The sequence below is a fragment of the Centroberyx gerrardi genome, chromosome 16 (genome assembly GCF_048128805.1).
Source record: "Centroberyx gerrardi isolate f3 chromosome 16, fCenGer3.hap1.cur.20231027, whole genome shotgun sequence".
Lineage (NCBI taxonomy): Eukaryota > Metazoa > Chordata > Actinopteri > Beryciformes > Berycidae > Centroberyx > Centroberyx gerrardi.
This window is the reverse complement of record NC_136012.1, coordinates 7,245,123-7,267,591: the sequence shown is the minus strand read 5'-3', so window position 1 is coordinate 7,267,591 and position 22,469 is coordinate 7,245,123. Positions and strand designations below refer to the sequence as shown.

At 41.3% G+C, this 22,469-nt stretch overlaps 1 protein-coding gene across 1 annotated transcript in view; it reads right to left on the bottom strand.

Annotated features, from left to right (window-relative positions):
* Nucleotides 1-22,469, bottom strand: part of pigg (phosphatidylinositol glycan anchor biosynthesis class G (EMM blood group)) — a 53,263-nt gene that overhangs the window by 26,463 nt on the left and 4,331 nt on the right. The window contains exons 3-8 of the mRNA XM_071927149.2: nucleotides 20,112-20,321; nucleotides 18,651-18,839; nucleotides 14,607-14,745; nucleotides 10,640-10,852; nucleotides 6,118-6,335; nucleotides 3,809-4,093 (exon numbers count right to left, since the gene is read on the bottom strand). Of these exons, the coding sequence (XP_071783250.2) occupies nucleotides 3,809-4,093; nucleotides 6,118-6,335; nucleotides 10,640-10,852; nucleotides 14,607-14,745; nucleotides 18,651-18,839; nucleotides 20,112-20,321 (1,254 nt within the window). The remainder of the gene's footprint in view (nucleotides 1-3,808; nucleotides 4,094-6,117; nucleotides 6,336-10,639; nucleotides 10,853-14,606; nucleotides 14,746-18,650; nucleotides 18,840-20,111; nucleotides 20,322-22,469) is intronic.

Genomic DNA, 22,469 nt, shown 5'->3' with positions numbered 1-22,469 from the left:
TCCCCCCATTTCTCTTGCCAAACATTATCCCACTTTGTCGCCTCCTTCACAGAAATTACTTCTTATTCTAAATAAAGCATATTCACCTTTAGATTAATAAAATTCACTCAATTGAAATTCTAATCACATATTTGTTTGAGCAGTGAGTTGGAGTCCTTTCTAACAAGTTCCCTTTTTAGTAAGTATATTTAATCTTCCAGGTTTTCAACCTCACCCTGTCTCACAGAGAAACCAATCATTTTACCTCTAATAAAAGCTTTGGATGCCTCCCATAATGCAGTCATTTTTCTGTTCTTCCTATATTTTCTTCATAAAAAAAAAAAACCCTGTACATCTCTCTCTCCCCAGAGAGGCCTTAAAATATTCAATCTGTAATAGCTGCACATTCAAGCTCCATCTCCTCCCTCCGACTGGCTCCCCCTGCATCTCCATTTGCAACTATAGCATGGTGTGTGAAAGAGATAGCGACACCAGGCAAAATTTTAATGTGAAAATACACCCGTCTTATCAGCTACAATCACAAAATGTTGCTTCAATAGAGAAGAGCGTCCCGTCCCTCCTAATTGAGAAGCCATAGATTCGCCCTAAATGAAATTCTGGTGTCGTGTATGTAAACTTGTAATTGGCAAGTCCAGAGGAAGTTTCTCAGACACAACAGAGAGTGAGCGCTCTGTCCATAGAAAGCCTCTTTTACCTCTCTCTGCCATTTGGAGCAGATAAAGCTGCTGAGTGGAGCTTTAAGAGATAATACAAAGACTCATTTCTTGCAGTCAAGCTTATACTGTCTCAAAAGTAAGACGCATGGTGTTGCAATATTATTTCAGAAGAATTTGAAGTCTGCAATTACAGATATTTTGATCACAAAAAGCCATCACCAACTCAGCACATACCCGACTTAACGTTCACATTCTAATTAAATAATATGGCAACACCATGCCTCTTACTTGAGAATATTTCCTACCCATTCCCTCTTCTATTTCATAACTTCATTTTCAGATGAGTTTTATGTATAAAAGCTATGCTTGTGTAGCACTTTTCTTAATACATTTACATAAAGCATCAAAATAATAACACTGAGATGGCATAGCAATAACAAGTTATCATCTAACCTCTACCTCAGAATGTGTTTTTCAGTTGTGACTTAAGAGGATATAGATTTCACTAATTGTATTTCCTCCATGACTGCAAATGCTCAATCATTTTTGGAGCAGTAAAAATATATGATATAAGACGATCCTTCTGTACGTAGGCAGTTAAAAGCTCTCTAATGGAAGATGGGGCCAAGCCATTTATTGCCTTCTAAGTAATCAATACGATTTTAAAATTGATTCCAACATCAACTGGAAGCCGATGTAAGGAAGCCAAGATGGGACTTATATGATCTCTCTTCTTAGCTCTAGCTAAAAGCCGAGCTGCTGCATTTGGAAGTAGCTGCACACAAGAAATAGCTTTACAATTGAGTCGAGATTACAGAGTTATTTCGTCAATAAATCTATATTGTTATGGGGCTGTAATATTCCCTGTACACTTAGTGATCGGGCCTTTTATATAGACTTTCAAAAATCCATCGGTTCTTCCAGGCAGTTTCAGACTATCTACAGGCAATGCATCGCAACAGGACCTGGTCTTAATTGGCACTCCGCCTTAAACAACTGTTTAAATCCGTCCTACCAGGCAGGTTTGCGGCGCTGAAGGGAGACACTCTCTGCCATGCAAACACTGTATTTTTGTATCATTTTAATTGTGGGGCTGGTGCTGTCTGCCAATCAGGATCCAGTATTGTGACACTTCTGTAGGTGAGATTTGTTTCATAGGGATTCAAGATATAGCCATACTTTTTTTTGAAAAACGAAATATCATGAATCACTTTATTCTTCTATGGAGACATGAATTATTTGATAGCACACGCACGAAAAGTGAATAATGTGACCCCTTCCATTTCATAGTCATTGTGTCATTTCACATGCAAAGAAAAAAAACTGTCTAATTACTTATAGGGTTTATAGTATATAGTGAATTCATTCATTGGTGAAGTTTTCCTTTGGCAGTAGTAATTACAGTTAAGAGGGCAGTCTGTCTCCCGCATGAGACGAGCCGCCACTAAGTCTTCAAGATTTTCTCCCAGACTGTTTGGGTTTCCAACCAAAGCACCCCGCTGATATCACCACCAGTCTGCCACGACGCCTCAAGAATCTGCTATAACATGAGGAGAGACTCTTCTCTCATTAAAAGCCAAATCATTACCCGTCAATTGAACTTTTTTTTTTTTTGACATTTGTCTGGCAACCTAACTCAAAGATAAGTATTCCAGAGTTCTCCCAAAGGAAACCTGACTCAGGGAAACATCTACAGTTCCTCCACATGCTCCAGGGTCTGGGTTTAGGATTTTTGCTCTGGAGTTGATGTTGTCACCCAACCTAATGGCCCGAGAGGGTGTCTTTTTTTCTTTTTGCTGCATCGGCACTTTCTCGAAGTTCCCAGGAGGGAAATGAGATGTAACCTTTACTGATAAATTATAATGAGTGAAGAGGTGCAGTCATAATGACGGCTCACACTTTAAACAAACACAAAAGGCCTCAAGTTTCCACCATCTGAATGGTTTGCTGCTCCCAGTAACTCCAACGGATTGCTCACACTTAGAAGTGCAATCCAAATATAGTTGGCAATTACTTTTATTTGTTGATGTTCATTTCAACATAGCTGTTATGTCCTTTTCATCCATACTCAAGTAAATATTTATTTTTGGCAATGTTGTGTGTTGGTTCCATTTGTGCTGTTGGCATTAACAGGTAGGTTCAGGAGTTTTGGATTCCTCTTTGTGTTCATTAACTATGACTCTCACAACCATTGCATTGATCAATAGATTCTCAAAACATTTAAATATAATTTCTAAATGTTTCAACATTAAACAATTATTGCAAGGGGATGCAATTTCACATAGACAAACTTTTATTACAGCATTAATTATATCATCATTAAAAAATGATTAGCCTACATTGCATGGAGAATTAAAGAATCCATTTTCCTATGCATTACTGTAGGCTAATAAAGGGGCTCATTGCAATCCTTCATTACAAAGTCTAACACTTGACAAGCCGTGCATACGGCCAAGCACTGTGTGATTAAAATGAATGGTGCCCAAGTCTCAGATCGACTGAGAGGCACTCGCCCAACACTCCTCTCGGGCCACTTTTTGGTCGAGTGATTTTTCAATTGTCATAGAGCCAAAAAAAATCTAGTAAAACTTTGGAGGGCTTTTTCTCAGACCTTTGTTTCACAGCACAGGAACATTCAGCTGATTTAAAGCTGCATTAGGCGAGATTTGTATGTAAAAATCTAGCCGTCTTGTCAGCCTAAATCACAAAGTGAGGCTGCAGCAGAGAAGAGTGTCCCATCCTCCCTTATTGAGAGCCGGTAGTTTCGCCCTATTTATCCAAATTAAATTCTGGTGTCAGGTATGTACACTTCTCCACCCACAGGAAGGGACAAATCACACCTTAAGCACAACATTAGATCTTTTGCCTCTCTCATTCCTTTAGTATAAAGCATCACAGAGCGGCCGGGTTGGTAAACATGAGTGTGCTGTGTGCAGTTTACTGATGTCACCTTACAAGATTTCTGGGTATTGAAGTTTTTCAAACAGTTACCACTAGCTGCCATTTGGGCTGCTAACATGCTAAGTTGCATATTGCAGCTATAGGTGCAACTTACAGTCACTAATGCACGCATGTGAATATATCTATGAGCCCAACTATCTGCTCCAATCTGCTCCTGTGTCTGGGTGGTAAATGCTGGGTGCACAACTCACCTTCCCGGGGATCTTTGGTCCCAGGGGGAGTCGCCTTGTTGCCATGGAGACCAGAATACAGAACATTGCCGAGGAGAAGGCAACAGCAGCAAACACGAGACCCCAGGAGAGGCTGCAGAAGTAACAGGAGCTCTCGGCAGATGTGCACACGAGGACGTGCACCGAGGCGAGCAGCAGGCACAAGAGGTAGAAAGGCAGGGAGAGCAGGGCGGAGAGGACCGGGACGTCCACTTCGCCCGCACCGCTCAGGGCTTCTGGCATGGCCAGCAGTAAGATCACCAGGAGCTGGAGGGCCGGCAGGGAGAGAGAGACCGGAGAGAGAAGGAGAGACAGTTCAGGGTGAATTTGAAAAGTGTTTTGAACTTTTTTATCCCCTAGGGGAAATTCTGGTTACAGCCGGGTGTATACATAAAAACATAGACCTATACATAACACAGGAAAGACATTAAAGTGATGCTGAACTTTGGTAGTACCTTGGGTTGTGTAGTTTCCTGGACATGATATCACCCCAAAATCAGCGATTCTCTGTTATCCATTGCTCCGGGGCTCTCGCAGAGATGTTTGGAGAATTGTGTTTTTTTCTCTCTACATTCACTGCCATTATATGGTGAAACAGTTCAGAAAATCACACTTCTAGCACATGAACGAATGCGAACAACATAGATTCTGACAATATATGAAAAAAAAACAGTCATTCTGCAGAATTTCTTTTTATGTGAAATTGCTTTCTTTATTTTAAAAAACCTTTCAGTTTGAACAAGTGCAACACAAAAAGTCTTCCGACCGGATTTTGGTGTTACACTTATTGGTTTAATAACATAAAGAAAGTGATTCACTTAAAAAAAATCTGCAGAATGACAGAATCTGCTTTGTTCACATTTGTTTGTATGCTAGAAGTGTGATTTTTCAGACCTGTTTTGCAGCAAATGGAGAGAGAAAAAAAACGGAGCCTCGGAGCAACAGATAACAGAGAATCGCTGATTTTGGGGTGATATCATGGCCAGGAAGCTACACAACCCAAGCTACTACCAAAGTTCAACATCACTTTAAATCATAGCCTAGCCTACATGATGAAGACAGATTAAACCAACCACAATTGAAAGGGGGCCTAGCGCAACATCATCACCCATCCGTGACCATCAGTCATGGTCATCCTTCAATCAACATAATGCGCAAAGGCAGACAATTCTGTCTCACAATGACACATATCAATGCACATCAATCATGTCCATAAAAACACCAACATCGTCAATATCAGTAATGAGAACTGCCACACTATCTGACTGAGCTGTGTGAGTTCAACAGGCTTATAGCACAGAGGATGAATGATTAACTTTTTGTTCATCTGTAGTAAAACCAATAACAAATTAAGGGCACATTCACACCAAGCATGTTTGGAGCAGTTTATTTGAACTCTGGAGCGTTTACTGGTTTAGTTCAGTTTGTTTGGGCAGGTGAGAACAATGTCATTCGAACTCGGGTGCACAGATAATGCATATAGAGAAAAGATCAGTCCAGTACAGTTTTTCGTCAAGGGTTTGCATTTTTAGCATGGTGTAGCTCATGATCAACACATTTTCCTCTCAATATTACAAATGACTTAAAGTGCAGTGGCTCTTCCAATTGAGTTAAGGTGCATATGAATTCATGTCAATGTCCTTGAGATGTCTCTACAACTTGGTTTGACTCCAACTGTGGCCAATTAAACTGATTAGACGTGATTCAGAACAAAACTCATATGTCTATATAAGAGTTTCAAGAGATTAAAGTGTACGTCAGAGCAGAAACTCTACCTCTAGTCTACCATAAAGTCCAAGCAACTGAGGCTGTTCACAGAGCTGGTCGTGCCATCAAACTGAGGACCTTGGTCAGGAAGCCAGTCCCGATTAAAAAAGCACATGACAGCACATCTTCAGCGGTAGGGACTGGGAGCCTTGCAAGCATAGAGGGAACAATGAACAGAGCCAAACACAGGCAAATTCTTGGGGAAAACCTGCTTTACAGTACCAAAGATCTTAGATTGGGGTGATGATTTATGTTCCAACAGGACAGTGCCCTAAAAACACATTTTCACTTTGTCATTGTGGGGAATCTTGTGTAGACTGTTGACCAAATGCAGTAAAAAGTCAAGGGGATTAGTACTTTCTGAAGGCATTGTACACAAAAATAGTCAAAACAGATCGAGCAGAAAAGACCTGCGCAGGTATAATGAAGCATTCTATAAGATGTGGACATGGTTCTTGATGGTTCATGATGGTTTTCAGTTTGTCGCTACACCCCCAATATCCCCAACATTGTACTCCACTCACCTGAAACACAAAGACCATGCCTGCGATCATGGAGTACATGTCGTACTTGCCCAGCTGCTTGCTGAGGGCGGAGCTCATGGCGGCCAAGGCGTCCAGGTACTGCTTCAGCACCTTCTTGCCCATGTTGGTCAACACCTCCGAGGTGTTGCCCTCCAGGTACAGCTTCATCCAATTCCCGTGAGACTTCTCCGCCACGCGGAACTGCTCAAAGCCGGCCTCTGGAGGGATTGGAAAGAGGAGGGGAGGGAGGCAAGACGGACCGGTATCATGAACTTGCATGTAAATAGGTGAAGTGGTTTTATATAGTGATTATATACAGTGATATTGTGATTAGCAAATCCCTAAAAGACTTGGCGATACTGTGTTATAACTTTCTTGTTGGAATTCTAGCAGCTATCACATTCAAGTGTATTTCTCAAAAGGAGGGAGACCTATTTGTAGCATCACATTTATTAAACTGCCATTTGTGGCCATTATTCTGACTAGACAGATGGCATGGACACTGGCTAAGAGGCACGGCTGCCAAAAAAACACCTCAGTTGAGTCCAAGAAAAGCCAAGACCAAGTCTAGTTTAGCAAAGGGTAATCAAGTACAAGTTGAAAAGGAGGATGGAGGTCAATACCAAAGTGTGGGGAAATCTTTCAAAATTGTTTATCAATGAGATTCTGAAGAATAAAAGCAGCTTCTTTTTTTACATCTTTCATTGACAGTTTGTGATGAGCTCAGGCAAAAATATAGTACAAGCCCTAACAAAAAGTGGTCCAGTCAACACCAAACTCGGTGTGAAACAGGACCTAGGTTTGCAGCGTTAACACCACAACTGGACTGGTTTGATATGTATAGGCAAATCTCATCATGCAAAGCGAGATTTGGCCCTTTTTAATATCCAACCACGACTGACTATGATTGATTCACATGTTTACTCAAAGTAGCTGAAATAATTCCTGTTTTCATTTTACTTCAGTACTTGAGAAGCCTGTGCAAGGACAAAGCAGCGTTGAGCTTTGATTTGTGACTGTGCACTTCAATGATACACACACACACGCATGCGCGCACACACACACACTTATAAAAACAACATTGCAGTATAACACCTACCCCTCTATCTCAGTGGCATAGGCAGAGAAGTGATAAATAGTGACTGTGTCTTTGCCAGACAGAAGGAGTGGTGGAAATATTAGAACCTTAAGCCACAGGCATGAATCATACAATATCGATGGCCCTGACCATGTTTCATCTGTCTGAAAGAACAGGGATTGGTTAATGGCCCTCCAAGATGCCTGAGGTTAGAAGCACAAGAAAAGCACAGGATGAAGATTGAAACAGGCGGAGAGAGATATGAGAGTGAGAGAGAGAGAGAGAGAGAGAGAGAGAGAGAGAGAGAGAGAGAGAGAGAGAGAGAGAGAAAGAGAGAGAGAGAGGGCAAGGTAATTTAAACCACAATATCACTGGAGTTCAGCTTTCAAATATGTTATTCTTATGTATCACCTTATTCTTTACTTGGGAAACAAGTTAACAAGTTACGTGTTCTTCACAACTTTACAGTGACTGCACAAAAAATGCCAAACAAAATCATCAGCATCAACACATCAGGCATCGCACCCAAGCTGAGAGTGGCTTGTGATTATAAATCTCTGCTCTGTGACTCCTTGTTTTTAGCAGGGGTTTTTTTCCTCCGTGATAAATACTCGAATGCTGAAATCAGCGACATTCCTGTTCAGACAGTTTTTTAAGCGACGTGTATCGCATCAAGCGAGAGTTGACCTCAACAGGTGTCCAACAAGCGCGCCGCTCAAAATAGCCTCCCAGGCGTATTTCCCAAATTGCCGCCACAACAAGACAACGGCGGCAACTATTACATTGTACTGCACAACGGCTTCATGATTACCCAAGTGGACAGATTCAAAAATCAACACAACCAAATGTAGGTCTGCTGAAATAATTTCCATTTCACCCCATCACTATGGAAACTAGAGACCAAAATAGAGTTGAAAATGTGCTGCCAAAGCAGTAACTTGTAACGTGCAAGCAAGTAGTTTATTGTGTCAAATCAAGTTTTTGCTGTATTTGATAATGAAAGTTTATTTATTTATTAAAAAACTGGCAAAATGAAAACTAGGCGAATTTAGCTACGTTTTGAAAGTGAGTATGTATTCTTATTAGAAGGCTCCTTCATACTAGCAATTTCATCCATCCATCTTTCCATCATGCCATTCATTCATGGGAATCCTGACCTCACTGGAAAAATATACAGTATATGTGTAGTGGGCTATGAGAGATAGGCGAAAACACATATTCTATTTACTGTTTATAAATTGACAATAGAGTTGTCTTCTCACAGATCCAGTGTAATGATTTTAATTCAGCTCTGAAAACCTTGCTATGGATTTCTAACGTGAGGCGTGTCATTTTTCTTTCAGTTATGATGGTTCATCTAATCTGTTACGACTGTGCCTCTTTTGCTGTGCTCTCTTTTTTGGTGTCAAAAGCAGAAACATCCAATGTTCACAGTAAAATTGGTATTGAAAGTAAATTCTTTTTTGGCAAAAAAAAATGTTTCCTGTGAAAATCAAGAAATCTATTAAATGCCACGTGTCAAATTCCTTACTAAATCAAAAGTGCAAGCCAGTGATCAAGGAGGTCTCTGTCTCCCTTCTGTTTCAGTTAAAACAATTAGATAAAATACTTTCAACCGATCAAACATTAGCAATGTAATTGTTGCTGGAGGTGTATCAAATGATTGTGAGAATGAAGGTCAGAGACAGAGAGAGAGGGAGAGGGAGAGGGAGAGAGAGAGAGAGAGAGAGAGAGAGAGAGAGAGAGAGAGAGAGAGAGAGAGAAACATAAGAGGGAAGGTGAGGGGGAGAGGCTGCAAGATGGATAACTCTGACAAACACAGTGACCCCGAGACATGAGAGGTAGGAAGCAAACCTGTATGAGTATGTACATGCATTTGCACAGAGAGTGGGTATCGCTGCATGAATCTCCAGGAGAAAACAGACCAGAGACTACATCCAATTCCCCCATGTTGAATTATCACAGTTCTAAGTCCATTTTGTTCATGGACTTAAAAGGAGTTATACGGATTTGCGGTATGAAGTTTGACAATTACACCTGGATGTGACAGGAGCCAATGTGTTTGGGACAGGTTTACCTAAATTTCTCACTCAATTGCTCCATTTAGGTCGGGTTTGGGTTCAGTCTTTCTTCATCAAAGTGAGCTTATAGATGTACTCAGTGAAGAATACACTGCTGCAACCTCTCTCCATTAAACCATAGCCTAGTTATCAGTGATAGAAATCATAACCAATAAACCTAGCTCTTGCACCGCAGAGTCACTATCTGTCGCATCACTTGGCCCCCCACCTCCTCTCCATGCACACTTGATTAATCTGGGCCAACCAGTAACTACAAACGTATGCTGAGACATTTGGAGGATTATCTAACTGCTGCTAGAGGAATATCTGGGATCTCTGTTTCCTCAGTTTAACATAATAACCATTAGCAAATAACCAAATGCAACTTTTTTCCATAAGGTACCAAAGGACAAAATGATACGTTTGAATGCATTTACTTTCTGTTGAGACAAGTTTAGATCTAAATTTCCCAAACCTTATTTTTTGTTCTTATGCCAAGCTTTGGCATGGACAAATCTTTGATCTTGTATATGAAATGATTCTACTCTGCTCTTAATCAGGCCGCTTCAAATGAAATAGTCTTGAAAGCTACTTGGATGTAGTCGACGACATGGCGTGAACAATGAGGAGCTTGACTTTGTTCCATTTGGATCACACCGTTTTGAAGTGCAGCCATCGCAAGTGATTGTGTTGACATCGCTCATCTGCGTTACTCCTCCCACTGAGCAGAGCGACCGCCAGGCAGACACTATTTGGTTTCAGGCCATGTGCAAAAACCATCAGTGACCACATTTGCACAAAAAATGCGATTATAACGCGATTAAGATTTCGTTAAGTGTGATTTTACTGGCATTAATAGTGACCAGTCAGAACATGTACACACCTTAATATTTCTTTCTTTTTTCTAGGTGTCACTCTATGAAATCATCAGTCAAGTCATGAGGAAAACACAGGAGATTTAGGAGACTTTTTACCCATAGTGCAATCGTTTGGCTACAAAACACTTGGATTATGCTGCATGAGCTGTTTGGAGAAGTTTGATGGACATTTTATGCTTTTTTTTTGGAGCTGTAAAAAGATGGCCTTGACAACTTGGCTGAGATGGAACTACAGTGGCTAATTTGTGTGTTTGGTGGTCCTACCAACTTCAATGGTGTTTCGACTGACAAGGGGGTGAGTAGATAATGACTGAATTTTCATTTTGGGGTGAACTGTTCCTTTAATTTCACTATTTTCTTACTCTGACTATACATAAAGGCAGCCGCTGACACTACCCCAGCCTGGAAGAGACATGACATAATGATGAGACTTGCTGTCAGAGAGAGTCCTGGCTTTCTAGGCTGTAATTCATCTGCAGGGTTGACACAGTGAATTTGTAACCTACCTTTCTCGTACTCGGGAGTGCTGTCTTTGAGCAGGCAGCTGAGCTGATGGCCGTTGACGTGCAGGAAGCGCAGCTGGTCCCTGAGCGAGGCTTCCTCCAGGACGCCCGGGATGATGCGGCCCACGCTGTTCTGAGAGATGGGCAGGCCAAGTCCCAGGGCCAGGGTCGGAGTCAGGTCCACCTGCTCCACCACTGCAGGCTTCTCCAGACCCACTTTCAAATCAGAGCACAAACACACACACAAGAATAAGGATCTACTGTACTTGCAAGAAATGGTGGTGAATTATGACATGAAGTAAGCAGATTCAGTACAGTTTTAGTATTGATTGATTCATTCATTCATTAGGATGATGAATTTAAAGTGACAATCCTCAAGGTTTTTTTTTTTAAGACTCATTTTTTGTGCATTACTGACATGCTGGTTGGTGTTATGTAATCAGGACAATATTTGTGCTGAATTTTAACCTAGATTGAGAGCCTTTGTCTGAACACAAAAGCATCACAAATCATTATCATAATTACTCTTGTATCAGTGCCTGTGGGTATGCCTGGGGGAGGGCTGTCACTTTTTACAAAAAAATAAAATAAAAATGTTACTTGAATGAAGTCATTATCCTGATGTTTTTTATTTTTCAAAACTTGCCTCCTGTCAAATGTCAACAGGCGCTGTATATATGTTGATATTTGCATTCCTGTGGAGAACGTTTTCCCAACGTTTGCTTGGGAATAACTTATAATAACTTAACAAGAATACAAGCAGAGAGTAAACCGCTAATGTCTGTTTGACATTCACTGTGTGCTTGTAGCATACAATTCCCTCATCAGCAGGGCGTCATTTTCCAGTGCATGTGTGTGTGAATAAATCAGGTTACCATTATAGGCTATACTGATGTAGAATACAGCCAAAAATGAACTTAAACTTGCCTTCTTTTTTTCGTGGAACAATGCAATGAGGATGTGTGGGGAATTGTGACTTCAGAGGACCGGGGCAGACCCCAGAGCAATGGGCTAATTTTGAAATTGGACTCAATGAAATAAGCCATGGAGTTATTTAAATAGAAGATGGATTTGCAACAAGACAAGGACTTTGCTGCATTAGGCCCACAGCTATTCTGGATTGCGCTATGAATCTACCTGGTTTAACAGCTGTTTGAGGCTTGCTAAGTTCACTTCTGTGACTTGGCGGATATTTATGACTTTAGCCTCTGCAATTATAAGAAAGAATAAGGTTTGATAAAGCCTTCTTATGAAATGGAATGTTTTTCAAGCCCCCCAGACAAGAGGTAAGAGGTTTATCAAACACTCTCACATTAACTGTGTGTAAAATCACATTATTTTGTGATGTTGGGGGTTATATGTTACAGGTTATACAAATTGAATGCCAGTATATTAGCATATACTGTAGATGGTAAAACTGCAACTGGTGATTTTGCCATATGTATTACAGTATCTAGCTAGCTAATGTTATCTGATAACTGATAAGACTGATCATTTTCATGGCTATTTTAAATTCTGAGTATGACTGGACACAGACATACCTCTTGCATTTGCTCAGTTTGGAGGTTACTTTGTTACGAAAGCTAGTTTAGCTAGCTGGCTGGCTGGCTAGTAGCAAACAGAAATCAGCTGGCAAGGTGAGCAGTTGTTCCCAGGTTGTTCCTGACAGAACATAGTACAGCTAACACAACTTTTATTATTAAGATAGGGTTTGAGTCGATGCTGGCACATGTAAATAAGTGTTTATGGGTGGTGTAATTTTTAAAATAATTAGTAATTCTCAGTCTGTCTCTCAAGAGACTGAAATTTTGTCCACCACTGCATCAAAACTTTCTTGCATCAGTTACTGATGTGTTTGCATCATTCTTGCAATGCCCTTGGGGGCTGGAAAGTTAACACTCTTTCCATTCTCTGTTATTAGCATTCTTTGGGTTATTATTAAACATCATGAATTCTTGAAGAAAGGACAAGAATAGATACTGAGACAACCCATATGCGTCTGCTTGGAAACACTAACTGTATGGAGTCTTAGAACGACACAGTTTCATTAAAGTGTCATTGCCTTTCAGGGTCCTACAGGCAATGTCGACAAAAAACAATCTGCAGGAAGACGGCTGTTTTCTCAACACTGCATTCAAGTTTCAAAGTGCAACTCAGGCACTGAATGATCTCTCATTCAATTCACCATAATCACCTTGATATATTAAACATTACCAGTTATGCTAAGAGGTCATTAACTAAGCTAATTAATTAGCAAACATTTCTGTGCCAACAAACTTGTCTTCACATAACACATGGGTGTTATTAATATGAACTCCATATTAAAAGAAAATCAGTTTTTCCTCATTAATATTCAAATTTATGCAACAAGATGCTCCAAAATGTAATCAGATCATCTCCTCTACAGGGGGAACCTGTGATATGAAGTATGAAGTATGAAGTTTCTGTATTGTTTTTGAGTGCTTGTGTTCACAAGAGCTATGTACCATGGTGTGGGACATAATGAAACATTGTGTTGGACCTGAAATATTTTCACCTCTACATTCATGTACACACTGAAATATTATTAATATTCCAAATCACTTCAGGAATTTGGATTAGAGAGAAATTTGTACGGAGTCTTATTTCCGATTTTGGAAATTAGTTTCTCTGTGTTGCAAAAATTTCAGATTTCGAAAACAAAGATGACAGCCCTACTGGTAGGCAAGTCATTCAAGCTGTCGACACCTCAAGGGGTTCTGAGCGCTAGCAAAACCATGAATTCTGTAGCAACAACTCGCTGAACTGTAAATGATTAATTAGCATGAATGCTCCAAGAATAAATCTATGCACGGAAAGATCTCAAAAATAGACATGGCTGAGAAAGAAGCAATTATCACGTTCACACTTTCAGACTGAACCACACTCATCACAGCAACATAAAATTATGTTAATGAGCTTCTATTTGTACTCTGCCATGATGACACTTTTCTTCACAATAAAGTTGATGGATGTGAGTGTGCGCACGCATGGAAGAAAATGTTTTTCCCCTGTAGTTCAATTCATTAATAATTTTCAGTCATGAACAAGCATATTCTATCCAGCATTGTGGACTAGCGGTTACAGAGAGACCGACTTCAAGGTTTCAAGCCCCAGTGTTGGCAAGTATCCTCCCAGCTGAAGTTTTCTTGAGCAACACACTGAATCCCTACCAGCTGCAGTGCTGCTGCTCTGTAGCTGAACCTGACCTCTGACCTCCCCGAGGAGGAAGGGGGAGGGGTATCGATAAAGTATCACAAAAATAATAAGTATCCCAGGACGCACCATCTTTACATCTTTGTTGTTGCACTGTTTCCATTCATTTTCCCCAAAAAACATGATACACAACTTTGGGTGGACCCATTTTTCCCTACTGTGCTCAATAGTGCCAAATTTTTAACTAGTGGCAAAAAAATTGTGCAATTGTTCAGACAAACATTAATGAAAGCTACTCTGGAAGCATATTTTGAGCAAATGGAAAAGTGTAATCTTCAAATTGTAGCATCTCTAAAACTCAATCTTTAAGTAGGTGGCTTTGACGTGGTTTGGGGGGCGATCCCAATAGACTTTGGAGAAAAACTGTTAAGTAAACTTTGCAGCATACTTCAGCTACTAATAAGACACGAGTTGGTGATGATTAGAGTTCAAAAAATCTAAAATGTAGGTAATTGGGATGTGAAGGGCTGAGCAGAAGGGCGCAGTTTGTTGAGTGCCAAACCTCACATTGCAATTTCCGGGTGTCTTATCGCAACCCAGGTTTTGGAATTCTAAATAGGGCATGTGATTACAGGTTACAGGTGCGATGTGATGTGTCAGTGATGTCTGTTGAGATCAGGCAGAGGTGAGAGTATCCCACCAGCTCCAACCAGGCGGAGTCTCTTTACTTTGTTGAGAAATCTGCTGCCCTCACCCCCTCCCTCCTAAGAAAACAGCAAGTAAGCAGATGGCTCACCTTTCCTCTTGAAGGTGGGGCTGATGAGCACCAGAGGGGTGTTGACTTCCGGCTCCGACGAGCCGCCGTGGCTGCCGGTCTCCGACATGCCGTGGTCTCCGCACAGCACCAGCAGGTAGGGCAAGGCTCCCTCCGCCTCCTGAGGGAAGCAAACGCACCGGGGGTTAATGGACTTCCCGCCGCATGCGCTGTTCTGGGAGGGCAATCCTCAAAGCTCTGCCGTCTGAATAATTCAATCGGCGCTCGTGACGCTCCCAGCGCCCGGTGTCCCGAATGAAAAGACGAGCACATCCAGTTTGGAAAAACAGAGCGATGACATAAATTGATATTCATATGTTAATTGATTGCTTCGCTGGATGTTTTGACGTTTCCAGTGGGGGGTTTCCTATTATGCGGGAGCCGTGTTTTTAATACCATGAGAAAAGGAGGCTATTAAACAATTACCTGTGAAAACAGAAGTCGTGACAAATAGTGCCTGGCACACTTTTCGCTGCTCCTCCACACTGAGTAAATTCAGCGATGGCAACAAACAAACACAGGATAAATCGTTTATGGGAGATGACACGCTTTGATCTAGCTGGGGTTCTTTGCTCCGTGATTCCCTTTCAACTAGACACATGAGAAACTGCCACTGACGATGAATTCGAGAGGGACGCCTTTGGAGTAATGGGAGTGGGGGCTGATTTTGAAAACACGACTACAGATGTTAAACAAACAAAACCAAATCTCTACTGCACATTATGAGGCTCTCCGAAGACTCACAGTTTCACAGCGTTGTATCACATGAAAAGAAAAGTAATAAATCCAAAAATGAGATTAACATTAGATTGATGGATAGATTGAAAGAAAGAAGTAATTAAAGCTAAGTTTACTGAACTGCTTGGAAGAGATTCTATGTTTGTGTTTTGGAAAGCCAAGTCTGGTAAAACCTCAGTGTCTTTTAAGATGACTTCAAATTCCAAAAGTGGAGAAGGCCAATGTCGGCATAATATATTGTTGTAGCTGGACTACAGGAATTTCATCCGTCATGCTTTTTTGCTAGTATTAGTTGGGGCATAAGAAGCAAATAATATATTAATGAGAAAATTCTGTATGTTGGAATCCAAACTCCCAACATTGTGCTCAGCTGACCCACAATATCTGTTGTTCACTCAACATAGAAGGCGCAAGTTCTCCCGTCCGTCCTAGATCTAATTCTTGGTCATTTGTTATAAATGGCACTGGACACGAGGGACGTGAGAACACCTCACAACCAGCTCTAAACACCACTGGGCTGGCTCCACACTCGCCGAGCCTCCGCTCTGTTTGTGATCAGTCAGAGTTTACTCCTATTTTGGAGGATGAAAGCGCTGAGGAGCACTCTTTTGGGAGACCTTTTTTTGACTTCATAAGAAACCTTTTTTTATCCAATACACAAGGTACAATGCTGATTCAGGCGGTAGGTTTATGGCTCTCCGTGTGCAAGCCTGTAAATCAGCGAAGAATAAGCCAGCTACGGTATATTTTTACCGTACATTATTGCCCTTCTATCCCCGAACATTGTACATTTGTTGTATGTGAGGCGGAAGGAAAGCATAAGAGGAAAACACTGAGCTCCTCTGTCAGTACAATATAAAAAGATATATATTAACAGTCCTATATTTGCAACAATGAAATTCCATTCCATTATCTCCCTTATGAAATAAATGGGTCAGATTACATGCTTGCTCTGCAGGCCAAGTTTAAGAGGTTTTGCACTCAAAACAGCAGAAACAGAGGCCCAACCTTAGAAAATTGGGGCCATACGCTCTCCATTAACACGGAGGGCTGACGAAGGTCTTTATGACAGACGGGTCCTGCTTTCAAATCACGTTTTAATGGAGAGTGTTGCTCCTGCAGGTAGAGGTAATTCTCGGCTCTTAATGAGAGCTCGCTGAAATAGGCGACTCGTATCATTTCACAAAGGGAACCTGGAGAGCTGTCGTCTGAATGCCGCCTCTCCTCTGCCACTCTGCTGCAGGACCCATCATTCCTTTTAGAACTTAAGGATGCGGCATCAAACATCAGCTAGTTTAGGTGCGCAGTGCAACGCCGTGAAACATCCAGAGTTATTACACCCCCCCACCCCCCCCCACCCCCACCCCCCAATACATTGAGAGCATGTGCTCATCAGAGAAAACATGGTTGTTTTTGTGGAAGCTTCTAAGACATCCTGCGGGACCCCACTGGGCTGTGTCTATATTTAGGTCACGCTGGCGCCGTACAAAAGAACAGCCGCAGCTTTCACTGATGTGACTGGAGCGAGACTTTCAAACACGTTTCATTCAAAGAGCTCGCTGGGAGAGCGCGGCGGCGGAGAGAGCGACGATGCTGCCGCTGCCCACAAAACACAGCTGTAGCCGCGCGGCGAGGCAGGAATTAACAAGATACTTTCAACAACTTGGGGGACGTGGTGAAATGCGTTGCAGCGAAATTTCCAGCAATGGCCTTTACTGTATGTTTCACACAGAGGGAATGTTTACGAGGAGAGCTGCACTTGGCTCCCTCGAATCCCGACGTTCTGTTCTCCCCCTGCCATTTCACAAACTGAAGAGGGTGAGAAAGGAGAGGGAGATTGTAGGCCCATCATGTAGACATGACCTGACAATCCAAATGGAAAGCTACACAGCTGAAAGACTGCACTCATTAACAACACACACACACACACACACACACACACACAGACACACACACACGGCACGGTGACAATAGACGTGCTGTTAGACAACTGCACGGAGCAAACAAGGCATACTGCACTCTGTTCTATCAAAGACAATGTTAAATTCTTGAAATGTACATGAAATTAACAAACTGAATAACAGAAAAGCTTCATTTTAACAATTACATTTCTTGGCTTGTTGCAACTGAATGTAATAACTTGTCATAATGTAATAAAATGACCATCTAAATGGGTGGAAAATGTGATCAAACCTTTTAATGTAATAAATTGTTGGATAATGTTATTATTAATGTTATTAATAATTAATTATTACATGAACCAATGTTTATTTCTTCATAAGGGGTGTAACATATTTTTAACTGATAATGTAACATTAATAGGCTAATAACATCATAAGAATAAGAAGAATGTAATAATTTGAGTTGTCACTTAATTTTATTACATCATTGGTTAAAAATATGTTACACCCCCTTTGAAGTAATAATCGGCAATTAAAGTAACAATGTGATGTTATTGTATTATCTGAGAATTTATTACGTTAACAGGTTACATGTTCAACCCATGTAGAGGGTCATTTTATATGTAGATATGGGGTTACAATAGTGCTTTCCTTTCAAAGTTGCTATAATTATCTTTCTTGACAGCAAATATTAGGAGGACCAATCAATATTATCTCAATGGCATTTTAATTGTAGGGTGGTTCAGAATATTCAAGCACAGTGTTGAATGCATGTTTTGCTTATATGGTATTTGAAATTTTATTTGTGAGCATAAAAGATAATTAAAATCAAGTGTAATGTTGAGTATAGATGTTGTTAAGCAAGGGTTAAATCAGGGGAGAGCCAATAGGAGCTGCCCAGCCAGGCAGAGCAAGTCCGTTCAGTAGACTTGAATGTAAAATAAAGAGCAGAGCTCCCGTATCTCCAAATACGATAAATATGTTTCTAGTAGATTATACAGACTTTCAGGCAAATGTTGACTAAGCATTTGTGTTATATACATTTTATGTATTTATGTATCTAAGTCCTATCTGTCCTGTTCTGTCAAGGACCACTTTGGAAGTAAATGATGTGAGTAAAGCTTTCAAGCACCATCCCTTGGAAAATTCTGCAGTGTATTTGTACTGAGGATGTCAGTCAATCAAAAGAGACGATTAGGCGTGATTTTAAGCCTTCACATACATTTCAAGAACTTACTTTCCACTCTTACAAAATGCAGTCTGCAAAATATAGTGTTGCATTTCAGACAACAAACATCCCAAATAAATGCATTCTGAAATTTTGTAGCCAAACAGAATGTGCAAAAGTGAATGGCATGTATAAATAGAGATGAGGATGAGAACGCACCTTTGAAATGAGGGAGCCGTGGATCTTCTTCAGGATGTCGTCCATCTCCAGCAGCTTGGGCTGGATGAGGGAACTGTGCGGCCCGCTCACATGCCCGATGTGGTCAAGGCCCAGGTAGTGGAGGATCAAAATGTCCCAGTCGTCTCTCTTGAGGGTGCTATCCAAGTGACGGGTCACATTGTTGTCCACCTAGATACAGTAGGGGCAAGAAGCATAGAGAATGGCTACACATACATTTACTGATATATGGGATCTGATGTGACTATCCCATGATATCTAATTTAGGTTGATGTCGTTCAACATCAACTCCTAGAACTAATTTAAGTCCAAGTCACAGGAACCTTGGTCCAAAGTCTATGATTAAGTCTGGTGAATGTCTGATAATCATTGGGCCAATAGCTTTTTTGGCAGATATTTACCTTTTTTTCCCACATTTCAGGTATTGGGTCCTTATCAGCAACAAAAGTGTTCCAGCATAAACAAGTACACAAGTAGGCTACACATAGTGCATTTGTGGCAATGGGATGTAGACCTAATTAGCATTTTTTATGCGATCTCAGCTCTCGAGTTGATCGGCTGCCTTCATCTCTTCTATGGAGAATACAGTGACGTAAAGCTACTTGGCTCGCTAGTTAACGTTAGGGACCGAACTGTTAGCAAACACAGCTTATAGCATATTAATACATACATAGAAGCCCTGCTGTCTGTGTTGTCTCACGGAAAAATTGAGCTGTAATATATATAAAAATACATCACTGTATGGCAGCGGTCCATGCAATCTAATATAGCACGAACCCATGAGTAAGATCTCCTGTCGTGTGATGTTATTGAAATTCATCTGCAAGAGGATTTAGGGAGTTCTGTGAAAAATCACAGCTAAGATGTGAGGATTTGTAGTAGAGCTGAAGTTTTCACAGTAATACCTCTTTTACTTCCTTGTGTTAATTTGATGCCGCTCAGTAGCAAACAGACATGATTTGCAGAATGATTTTTCCCCCGACGTGACGAGGCTTAATGATGCCCAGCTATAGAGGAGTGAAGTGTCTCACTCTGGCTAATCTGAATTTGGTTATTGAAAATCATGGCACCGTGGTGAAAAAGCCAGACAGCTGTGATGTATCCCTGTTGCTCTGCTCTGTAACTCTCTTGTTGTGTGTGTGTTTTAAGTAAATTCATCATCTTTATGAAACACTCATAAGGCTGCGCCGAGACAATTCAAGCTGCAAAAGTGCCTGCCTAAGCACTTTAGTTCAAACTTCCTTCTGATGACTAACAAAATAAAATGAAAGACGATACACCGTGAAATAGGTTTATCCAAGTTGTTATTCTATCTTTTTTTTTTTTTTTTTTTTAAATTGATCATTTTGAAATCAGCGTATCATGTCGGCCATCAGCTGCCTTTATCCTTTATCGGTACTGGCAGAAAAAAGAATATCACTCACATCATTCATACAGCCATACCTCAGTGTAGTCGGATACGAAGAAGGAGGTGGTGCCGTCGTACTCCATGAAATGTTTGGGGAAGAGGCGCACCCAGGTGTCATCTCCATAGAAGACCATCCTCTTCCCGGCTGTTTTGGCCTGCCAAATGAGGTTGTCTTCCAGCAGCGCAGGAGAATTTAGGTTCATTACCACATCAATGAAGCCTGGGATACTGCCAGTGGTAAGAGCCTGAGAGAGGGATATGTTGTTGTCATTGTCCTTGAACAATAATTGTCTTTTAATGGTCTTATGCAACCTTACAGTTTCATCATATTAGGGATGTTCATTTAAGAGAGAGATTCAGCTGATGCAGCTATGCGCTGCAGTACAGCATTCAGCAAAACAGTTTTTAGAAGCTGATAATATTCAAAAAAACAAAAGAATATCCAATTAAACGATATCCCTTTTATTAGATGGATCACTAGCACGGCTTTGCTTCTCGAGCATGTCGAAATCAAACTGAACCCCGCGTCCCAGGACCATGCTTGTTGCCAGAAATGTGAACTGAAAGCCCAATCAGGTACATAAATGATATTTATGAGGTAAAAGTTTCTGCCGATTTCATCATGGAATCTGGAATAAAACAACACCTCAAGAACGCTGGCCCCCATTTGACTGACAAGGAAAACAAACGGCCTATTTTGGAAGTCAGGAGAGAGCCTGGTGCATTGTCGGGGGGGCGGGGGTGGAGGGGGGTGGAGGGGCGGGAGTACAGAAGCTGCCTTTATGCACTGAAGGAGACACGAGATTGCGGTTGCTGGCAGGAAGCACTGTTAGTTAAACCCCCTATAAGCTGGAGCGCAGCCTGAGATCCTCAGGCAGAGTCCTCCAGGACATTCAGGAGTCTGGGCTAAACCAGAGGTGACCAGGCTGCCTACTGTCTGGGACCCCGGGCGTTAGAACGGCCCGCCTGGGGAACTGAGCAGGCAAATCCACTGTCATCTTTTAAATCACTTCTTAAAATACAAATTGATCTGTTTACTCTCGTGGCTTTCCCCGGTTTTTGTCCTCGCGTAACCCTGCTCCACGATTCACGTCTGGATTTTTTTTTAGATTGTTCATCTTATTGGCTTTTCATTGTGTTATTGTTTGCAAAGCGCTTCGTAACGCTGTTTTGAGAAGTCTGTGCGGCTAATTGTATGATTACTGTGGGCACTGGCTTAGCTGCTCCACAGCTATTCTCTCGCTATTTCCACAGACGCAAGAGACAATCAGCAATAAGCTAAAAATGTCAGACCCCCACTGAAATGGGTAGAAAATGCTTCAAGAGCTGTCACGAGCCACAAGCTTGCCTCAAAGATTAACTCTGAATTTCTTCATTTCCTAACTCATTTTGCAATTTATAGTACATTCACCAATGTGTCCCTTGAAAACATTGGGAACATTAAACAAAGTTCTCTTCTGCCACTTTGAAAGCTTTGTTCCTCCAACTTAACAATGACAAACACAGCCTAAGCCTGGATAATGTCACTAGCCTTTTAGTTCAGCTTTCGTCAATTGATTTGCAGCCTCCAACATGCTCCAACTGGAAACAGAAACTTCAAACCATATCTTGTGAGCTTTGTTCTTAAGCTCAATTATTTACCATTTCCTCCTTGCAATTGTTTTGCACCTGCCACTGTAGATGCCTGTTTCAGGAGGAGATGGATGGTACTGCTTCAAAAGCAGCATTCTCTTCCTGCCTGTTCAGTCTCAGTGAGGTCCCCAGTCTATTATTAGAGATAGTCCCAGTAATGAAGCCAGGGGTTTGAAAGAAAATAGGCTTTTGTCAAACGGGTAAGACCACTTTTCTGTTGTACAATAATAAACATATTGACTACCGCAACCTGAATAACTGCACAGAGACAAATGCGCCGTTAAAACGGATCAGTCCTACACACACAAAAGCTCTGTGCTGGCAAGAAAAAAAGTTCAACGGAGAATGGAATCTGCAGTTTAAAAATGCTAAATCCTAAAATGTCTTCAGACTCCAAAACCAACAGTGAGCCGCTGCCCACATGAATCAGGGACTCATCAACATACTAATTACTAGCCCACAGTATGCATCTAGGATTGTGATGCGCCACTGTGTAAGTGTCATATACAATATCAGTGGGGTGTACAGACGCTCCCTGGCACGGTGATGAAAACCTGAGTGGGGGCCAAAATGCAGAGGGAAGGGAGCGAGCCCTCCAGCCTGTTTCTCTGGGCAAGAAAAAGGTTTAAATTTCCTTCTCCATACTTATTTTAAGGTGACTTTTGAAACAAGGACTTTCTGCCGTTGCCCTGAAAACATCTTCGATCTTGCCTGACCCGATTACCAGGCGCTACCTCTGTTGAACAAACAACTGCTCATAT